General features: G+C 45.1%; 2 protein-coding genes and 1 long non-coding RNA gene across 3 annotated transcripts in view; 2 read left to right on the top strand and 1 right to left on the bottom strand.

The window, feature by feature from the left end:
* The window catches only part of bhmt (betaine-homocysteine methyltransferase), a 3,867-nt gene extending 1,084 nt beyond the window's left edge, over window positions 1-2,783 (top strand). The window contains exons 2-4 of the mRNA XM_067423393.1: window positions 1-113; window positions 682-910; window positions 1,998-2,783. The exon at window positions 1-113 is cut by the window's left edge and continues 70 nt beyond it. Coding sequence (XP_067279494.1) covers window positions 1-113; window positions 682-910; window positions 1,998-2,178 — 523 coding nt within the window. The 3' untranslated portion in view covers window positions 2,179-2,783. The remainder of the gene's footprint in view (window positions 114-681; window positions 911-1,997) is intronic.
* Window positions 1-10,000, bottom strand: part of LOC137045780 (uncharacterized) — an 84,877-nt gene that overhangs the window by 53,762 nt on the left and 21,115 nt on the right. The window lies entirely within an intron of this gene.
* jmy (junction mediating and regulatory protein, p53 cofactor) overlaps window positions 5,318-10,000 on the top strand; it is a 37,978-nt gene continuing 33,295 nt past the window's right edge. Inside the window, 1 exon segment of the mRNA XM_067422636.1 lies at window positions 5,318-6,970. Within this exon segment, the coding sequence (XP_067278737.1) occupies window positions 6,377-6,970 (594 nt within the window). The 5' untranslated portion in view covers window positions 5,318-6,376.

The raw sequence follows: 10,000 nt of genomic DNA, 5'->3' as shown, positions 1-10,000 counted from the left end.
GGCTGGCGTGGAGAAAGCCGGTCTGAAAGCTCATTATATGACGCAGCCGCTGGCCTATCACACACCCGACTGCAGCTGCCAGGGCTTCATCGACCTGCCGGAGTTCCCCTTCGGTACACACACACACACACACACACACACACTCACACACGCGCCCACATACACACACACACACACTCTCGCTCATTGATCTGCCGTGTGTGTGTCTTTAATGCAGAGACTCTCCTCATGTGTTTGCAGTTTAAATATAATGATGCTTTAAAAGTTAATGGCCAAACGTGTCATTACAGAAGTCCTCAGTGCTGCTGCCGATGAACTATAATGTGGAAAACACTGAATAAATATATTTTTGTCAGGTTAAATACTGATAGCTGGTCACTCAAACCTTTATCTAAACTTCTCAATTTAACTGTCAGACTCACACATCCGCCATGTTTGTAGTTTTTTAAACACTTTTTATCCGCGTTTGTAGTTCTCAAAGCTCATTAGCATTTAAAGCTGTGTGTGTGTGTGTGTGTGTGTGTGTGTGTGTGTGTGTGATGGGTAGGTTTAGGGGCAGTGTAAGGGGATAGAAAAATACGGTTTGTACAGTATAAAAACCATTACATCTGTGGAATGTCTCCATATTTCACAAAAACAAACGTGTGTGTGTGTGTGTGTGTGTGTGTGTGTGTGCCTCAGCTCTGGAGCCGCGGATCCTGACCCGCTGGGAGATGCAGCAGTACGCCAGGGAGGCCTATAAGGCCGGCGTGCGGTTCATCGGCGGCTGCTGCGGGTTCGAGCCGTATCACATCCGCGCCGTAGCCGAGGAGCTCGCGGTGGAGAGAGGCGTGATGCCTGAGGCGTCTGAGAAACACGGCCTGTGGGGCAGCGGCCTGGAGATGCACACCAAACCCTGGGTCCGAGCCAGGTGAGAGAGAGAGAGAGAGAGAGAGAGAGAGAGAGAGAGAGAGAGAGAGAGAGAGAGAGAGAGAGAGAGAGAGAGAGAGAGAGAGAGAGAGAGAGAGAGAGAGAGAGAGAGATACTAAATAAGAAGAGCAGTTTTTGCAGTTGAAACACACATGAGAGTCGCCACCTACTGTACTGGAGGAATCAGCAAAAGCGTATAACTGTGTGTGTGAGTCCAGAGGTAGCCAGAGCTGGACCGTCCCTCAGCTCATCTACTCGAGTCCTGTACTGAAGTTCACTGTTTGAGTCTCTGTGCTTTACTGGAGTATTATTTTTTCTGTAATCTTCTGACTTTAACTTCACTCCATCTGAAAGACAAATATCGTCCTCTTTACTCCACTACATTTCTATCAAGGTCCTCGAAGTGGAAAGTCGTTTCTGTCGCAGCTTTGAAAGTCAGTGATGATTTTTTTCTTCTTTAAAAGGTGTTTGGGTTTTTGCAGAAAGCCTTTCAGGAATCACTCTTGTAGAGTCTCGTGAAGTTCAATGATTTCACAGCATTTATTAAACACTGATTTATAGTTTAGAGCAAAATGGAAGAAGACGGATGTCCAAATGCTCATTTAGTGGAGGATTCACATAAACAAAGTTGATTCTGTCTTCAGTGAAGGTGAACAGTGTGAGAATATCAGATGTGTATCAGTGTATTGGATCCGTGCATTCGGCCTTAAAGTGACAGCAGCTTTGTAACTTTTCTACAAGTATTTAAATGAGTTTAAGTTAGTCGTCTGCTAGTGTGTCAGATGGAGCGTCACTGACTGGCTTAAACCATGATGGCATAATGTGCATTTAGACAACTATAATACAATAATGCGGCGACATAAGAAGGACATTTACTTTTGATACTTAAGTACTTTTGAGAACAAATACTTCTGTACTTTTACTCCAGTAATGAAGTTGTGTAGTTTGTCCAGCTCTACATGTCTCATTCATGGCCGTCTCTCGCTGATACTCCTCCAGAACAGCAGGTGGCAACTCTAGTGCGTGTGTGTGTGAGTGTGTGTGTGTGTGTGCGTGTGTTCATGGCCGTCTCTCGCTGTGCTCCGCAGGGCTCGTCGGGATTACTGGGAGAAGCTGAAGCCTGCGTCCGGACGGCCGCTCTGTCCATCCATGTCCACTCCGGACGGCTGGGGGGTCACCAAAGGTCACCGCGAGCTCATGCAGCAGAAGGAAGCCACGACCGCAGAGCAGCTGCGCCCGCTGTTCCAGAAAGCCGACGCCAAAAACTGACCGGGTCAAAGGTCGCGGAGGTCCGAGAGAGGCCCTCGGTGTTCGTTTACGAGCCAAACGCCACACACCACAAACCACGCTCTTCTTCCTCAGTCCGTCTGTCTTGTTTCCAGTCTAAATATCTAACAATTCTTAAATCAAGATGCATTTACTAGATCAGTAAAACGACATGAGATATTTGTCCTTGTTTTCTTAATAATAAAATCTAAATGAAGAGAGTTTTTTCTTAAAACAGGCAAAATGATCTGCCAATGGGGTGAGAAAATAATCTGATTTCTGATTGAAATCTTGTCTCAGAACCGAAATAAGATTATTCTCCTCTTGTTTTACTGATCTAGTAAATGCCTCTTGATTTAAGAATATTGAGATATTTAGACTGGAAACACGACACGAACGCTGAGTGAGAAGAGTGTGTTTTCCAGAGGATCATGAACACGACGTGACTTCCGCAGGACCGGCCGCTCTGAGGAGAGCAGATAGACTGAAGTGTGTTTAGCGGTGGAGGTGTAATCGGCAGCTTTATCGACCGCGTTCAGATGTTCAGAGCACTCCAGTCTGACACAGCGCTTCCATTTCTGATGCTCAATAAACTTCATCATCATCACCTCATCACTCGCAGTCTCTGCTTTATTAAGAATTAAAGGCACAGTGTGTAAGATTTCTGATTTAAATATCCACGGTTATATATTGTGTTGACTTATTATCTCAAATGTGTCCAAGAATGTGTAAATCCAGAGAAATCCGTGTGTGTGTGTGTGTGTGTGTGTGTGTGTGTGTGTGTGTGTGGCCTATCAGTGACATCATCACCCCGCCGGTTTTATTATTGTGTAGTAACCATGGCAACACTATCGCCGCTTTAATATCTGATGTGTTTTATTAGACACTGTTTGGATCATTGATGGACAGAAACTAATGATTGTTCTCCAGCTCAACACTGTTAGTCTTATTGATTAAATCTGCTGTTGTTGATTTACCGCTCAGAGTGTTTTACCGCCTAATATGATCTCACTCACTGCAGTGTCCACAAGTGGCTCCTAGTAGCGTTATAACATCACTTAAACACACTCGGGTGTGTGTGAGAGGATAAAACAGCACTGCGTTACACACACACACACACACAGTGCTTGCGACAGAATAAAAGCTCCGCCCCCTCAAGAGTCAAGACACGCCTCTGTGTTGAGCAAGAGACAAGAAATTACACACTGTGCCTTTAAGATTAACAATTTTCTGCTTTTAAATGGTTTATCTGTGAAAAGAGCGATAAAACTAAAACTGACGGGATTTAACTTTATACAATGACAACTCTCACTCTCACACACTCTCTCTCTCTCTCTCTCACACACACACACACACACTGAGGACAGTGTATTCATGTAAATTTCATGGTACGTTACTCAAGTATATATCACATTATTACAATGTGCGGCATGATGCTGAGTGAAAAACATGAGTCAGCTGACACACACACACTCTCTCTCACACACACACACAGCCCATAAACCTACCCATCAAACACACACACACGAGCGGAAGAAGCAAAAGTGCTCGTGACAGAATAAAAGCTCCGCCCACTCATGAGTCCAGACACGCCCCTGTGTTGAATAATTACACACTGTGCCTTTAAAGTGAAAGTGCGGCTAAATCATTAATTTATCATCTTTAACTTCAGGATCATGATCTGAATATGATTTTATTGATCTAAAATAAAAATGGGGGAGGGGGGCATTAAATAAATCAATCAATCAACTTTATATATATAGCGCTTTTTATAACGATGATGTTATCAGCGTATTTTTTTTTTTTAGAAGGCGGGGCTTATTCGCCATAGCAGGTAGGTATTTAAATAAAATTATATATATATATATATATATATATATATATATATATATATATATATATATATATATATATATATATATATATATATATATATATATATAAAATAATAATAAATAAATAAAGTTTACACTCTTATTGACCAAAGGTGTGGGCTGAAGCTGAAGCTTATTATGCCTACCCTTCTATGATTTTAATTTATCATAGAGCGACAATGCTGGCAGATCAGTATTATAGTTTATAGAATTAAATAAAACCTAATTAATTATTTTTATTTGTATATTAAGTTGAATAACTTAGATAAAATAAATCAAACATTGACAAATTATGAGTTCAAGTTCATTTATTGATATAGCACATTTAACCAGCCGCCAGACAGACCAAAGGGCTTTACAGAGCAAACATATCAACATAAAAGCAGCAAACACACACGAGCACAGAGAACCACTAAGCTAAGATTAAGTATAGAATCAAGAAGCAAAAGTAAAATAATAAGAACAGTCTAAGATAATATAGAAGAATTCTGAAATCTATTCTCTGTCGGACTGGTAACCAATGTACAGATCTGAGGATGGGAGAGATATGATCATATTTGCGACAATTATGGATGAGTCTGGCCGCCGCATTTTGGACTAACTGAAGATTCGACAATCTGCTTTACCGCAGTATAGATGCAATAATCCAGTCGACACGACTAAAAAGGAAAAGATTTGCAAACGTCTGTTTTAAGGCTTTTTTGGTTCGCAGACAATTCAATTTAAATGAAGTGTTTTTCAAGTCAAAAACAAAGAGTCCGCGGTCAGTGGCGCCCCCTGCTGGACGGACACATTCACTGCACACACACACACACACACACACACACACACACACACACACACACACACTGCCCCTAAACCTACCCATCTCAGGAAACATTCTGCATTTTTACTTTCTCATAAAAACTCCTCCTGTGTGATTTATAAGCCTTTTGTAAAGTGGGGCCATGGGTAATGTCCTCATATTTCACCCTCTCCTGTAATACCTGTGTCATACCCATGGCATTATACACATTTGTGTCCTCATATGTCACAAAAACATGCACACACACACACACACACACACACACACGTGATGACGCAGTGAAACATGCCTAATTGTGCTATTTTCATGATTTAGCACATTTTTTTATGTGGTTCAGATACAATAATATTTTGAGTTTCTATTTATTAAACTAATTTCTTTCATTGTATCAACTCAATTTTTTAATTTCAATAAACTCAAAATTTTAAGGCAACCAGGTTACTGACTTTTTTAAGTTAAACCAACAAAAAGCACCACACATTTTTTACAGTGTACACATTTGTGTCACAAAAACATGCCCACACACACATTTCTAAAAGCCGATATGTGACGAGGTGAACAGCAAACAAGCTAAAGAAGCCAGAACTCAGTTTTTATCAGCTGTCGGCCCCAAAAAACCAGCGTTGAGGAGACCACAGTGGACACAGCAGTGAGCCGAGACGCTTCAGCAGAAGAGCGGGTCCGTTTGGGATCCTGGCCCTCAGTGTGTGTCCGTTTGGGATCCTGACCCTCAGTGTGTGTCCGTGTGCAGTACACATGTTATCAGATATCCTCATGTCAGCTTTATATATTATATGTCCTGTCTCTGATGGCGTTCTCCTCCAGTGTGTGTGTAATATAACATGTCCCGCTCTGTCTGCATGTGTCCACTTTAAAATCTCGTTTTTTGGGTCAGCAGCTTATAAAACCTTCTGTGTTTTCGGTTCTAGGTTCTTTAGCTTGTTTTCTGCACACCTCGTCACAAATCAGCTTTCAGACATTGTTCATTTTTTTGTTATAAGTCTGAAACGATGAGGATGCCCGCAATAGAAAGTCAATGGAGACGGCTGGTTTGTTGTTTTTCCCCGGTGGGCGTGGCTTCAGATTATGACGCGTGAAAATGGGCGGTACCTTCCCCATACCATCCTGGGGGGGAAAAAACAATCGCAGACGGGGGAGGGAGGGGGCGCCACGACGACGACCACCGTGCGTCTCCGGTTGCGTCATCACGCAGAGTGCGTGTCCCACGTGCAGATGTTTACGTCCTCCTCTCTGTGACGTCAGCGCCCAGTCGTCGTCGGATGAGAAACATTCGCGATGTTGGAGATGCGGATTAGCGCACAAAAGGCCTCGCAGGCGGCAGGTGACGCGACGCGCGCAGGTGGTGTGCCGCGCGAACGACGCGCGCGTTAACCGACGAGGGGAGTTGTGTATCGCTACCGGACGGTTTTTGCGCCTCTCGTCCGTCCGTTAGTCTGGCCTTTCTTCACACACACTCGACGGACCGGAGTTCTCGGTTCGGGGCTTCTTTGTTATTCGCGCGATGGAGGACGCGCTCGAGTCCGGTTGGGTGTCGGTAAGACCGAATGTTTTCGAGGAGAAAGAGAAGCATAAGTTCGTCTTCATCGTCGCTTGGAACGAGATCGAGGGGAAGTTCGCCGTCACGTGCCACGACCGGACGGTCCAGAAGCGCAGCGCCGCGCGGGACTCCGTGCTGGACGCGGCCGAGGGCGAGCTAACGGCGGACGCGGCGGACGAACCGGAGCTCGGCCCGCGGGAGGACTTCAGCTGGGCCGGGCTCTTCTCCTTCCAGGACATGCGGGCCGCGCACCTGCAGCTGTGCGCCGTGAACTCGGACCTGGAGCCGTGTCTGCCCGCGTTCCCGGAGGAACCGGCGTCCGTGTGGTCGGTGCTGTTCGGCGCGCCACCGGAGATGCGCGCGCGCGACACCGAAGCGCTCTGCTTCCAGCTGCAGGTGTACCTCGGGCACGCGCTCGACACCTGCGGATGGAAGATCCTGTCTCAGGTGTTGTTCCCGGACAGCGACGACGAGGACGAGTATTACGAGAGTCTGAGCGAGCTGCGGCAGAAGGGCTACGAGGACGCGCTGCAGAGAGCCAAGAGACACCTGCAGCAGGTACACACACACACACACACACACACACACACACACACACACACACACACACACACACACACACACACACACACACACACACACACACACATACCCATCACAGGAAACATTGTAAAGTGGGGCCATGGGTAATGTCCTCATATTTCACCCTCTCCTGTAATACCTGTGTCATACCCATGGCATTATACACATTTGTGTCCTCATATGTCACAAAAACACACACACACACACACACACACACACACACACACACACACAGCTGAAGATCACACATTGATGGCAATCTCTCAAACTTTTGGTAACCCTTTATTATAGTGTCGTTATTACGCGCGGTTACCATAGTAATAACAGCATAATTACACGCACCTATGACCCTATAGCGCTACTCAGCGCTTAATAATGACACCGTGAGGGTTAGTGCATGTAATTATGCGTAATGTACTGTTATTATTATTATAGGACACTGAATAAAGTGTTACCGAAGTTTCATCTTTAGTTACGACTTCCTGTCTCCCGTGTGAGAGTGTGTGTATTGGTGACGGTGTGTGTAAGTGAGTGTGTGTGTCTCCATCCGTGACCTGATGTTATTGATCCACAGCACAGATATTAATAACGAGTGTTGATTGATTGTCTGGGATGTGGGCGGAGCCTGAAGTAGAACTAACTCTGGTAGAATAGGGCTCCGGTCAGACGTGCTTCATCAGCGCACGGGTCACTGAACACCTAAACCACCATCTGTCAAACGCTCAGCCTGCAACCTGATCAGCATCAGCTGCCACCGGCACAATGAGTGTGAGCCCGCCACACACACTCACACACACACACACACACACACGCACACACGCACACACGCACACACGCACACACGCACACACGCACACACACACACACACACACACGCACACACACACGCACACACACGCACACACACACACGCACACACACACACACACACACACACACACACACACAGCCCCTAAACCTACCCAATCGCATTCTGTCATCATCCAGAACAAGATCATCACAATATCAGTTATATCTGTATCCCTCCATCACACACACACACACACACACACACACACACACACACACACACACACACACACACTCAATAACTCTTCAGTGGTTTAACATTCGACAGTGGATAAATTAAGACTAATATAAGTGTTGTCATTTTACAGTTGTAATGTACAAACTCGATTCCAGAAAAGTTGTGACACTGTACAAATGGTGTCTCGTTTTAAGGTAAAAGTTGATTTTAATTTCATGGCATCAACACATCTCAGTAAAGTTGTGTCGTGGCCATGTTTCCCCCTGTGTGTCATCCCCTCTTCTTTTTATATCAGTCTGCAAACGTCTGGGGACTGAGGAGACGAGCTGCTCAAGTTTAGGAATAGGAATGTCGTCCATTCTTGTCTAATACAGGCTTCTAGCTGTTCAACTGTCTTATGTCTTCTTTATCGCATCTTCCTCTTTATGATGCGCCAAATGTTTTCTAATGGTGAAAGATCTGGACTGCAGGCTGGCCATTTCAGTGCCGGATCCTTCTTCTGCGCAGCCATGATGCTGTAATTGATGCAGTGTGTGCTCTGGCATTGTCATGCTGGAGAAGGCAAGGTCTTCCCTGAAAGAGACGCCGTCTGGATGGAGCAGATGTTGCTCTAGAACTTGGATAGACCTTTCAGCATTGATGGCCTTTCCAGATGTGTAAGCTGCCCATGCCACACACACTCATGAACCCCAGACCATCAGAGATCAGCTTCTGAACTGAGCGCTGAGAACAACTTGGGTTGTCCTTGTCCTCTTTAGTCCGGATGGCGTCCCAGTTTTCTAAAAAGAACTTCATATTTTGATTCGTCTGACACAGTCCATTTTAAACGAGCCTTGGCCCAGAGGAAACGCCTGCGCTTCTGGATCATGTTTAGATACGGCTTCTTCTTTGACCTGTAGAGTTTTAGCCGGCGACGGTGAATGGCGCGGTGGATTGTGTTCACCAATGTTTTCTGGAAGTATTCCTGAGCCCATGTTGTGATGTCCATTACAGTAGCATTCCTGTGTGTGCTGCAGTGCCGTCTAAGGGCTGAAGATCACGGCCATCCAGTTTGGTTTTGACCCTTGACCCTTACGCTCAGAGATTGGTCCAGATTCTCTGAATCTTTGGATGATATTATGCGCTGTAGATGATGATAACTTCAGACTCTGTGCAGTGTTTCTCAGAGAAACTCCTTTCTGATATCACTCCACTATTGTCCGCCGCAGCATTGGGGGAATTGGTGATCCTCTGCCCATCTTTATTCACAATTTGTACAGTGTCCCAACTTTTTTGGAATCGTGTTTGTAAAGTAAAATTCGTATTGTGTTATTAATGTTATTTATTATTACTTTATTGTCACGTTGACATATAATCACAAGCACAGCACACCTGGGAAAAGCATCAGAAATAAATAACTGCTCATTTACATACTGGTGATGTCATCAGGGACGGGGCTTTGATTGTGCCGAGTGCTCAGGTTTATATCAGAGCTTCACAAAGCTAAAGTGTGTGTGTGTGTGTTCGTGTGTGTGTCTGCTGTATGTGGAAGTGTCGAGTGGCCTCATTGGTCGGTTTAGATGGCTGTTAAGTAGCATGTGTTTGTGAGGGAGTCTGCGGTCTCAGGGTCAAAGGTCATCTGTGCTGTTTTGACGGGTGGTGTCAGAGACACTGCTATATGTGTTTGTGTTTACTGAATGTGTGTGTGTGTGCGAGTGTGTTGATGGGGTGTTGTTCTCTCACACTTCATATTAATGTGCTAATGTGTTATAAATACCATAAGCATGAATAATGAGAGCAACACACACACACACACATACTTACACACACTCACAGACAAATATACTTACACACACACACACACACACACACAAACACTCTCACAGACTTACACACACACACACACACACACACACAGACAAACATACTCACACACACACACACACACACACACACACACACACACACACAAACATACTGACACACACACACACGCACAC

Source organism: Pseudorasbora parva, chromosome 18, assembly GCF_024679245.1.
Source record: "Pseudorasbora parva isolate DD20220531a chromosome 18, ASM2467924v1, whole genome shotgun sequence".
NCBI classification, from domain to species: domain Eukaryota; kingdom Metazoa; phylum Chordata; class Actinopteri; order Cypriniformes; family Gobionidae; genus Pseudorasbora; species Pseudorasbora parva.
This window is presented reverse-complemented; position numbering and strand designations above follow the sequence as displayed.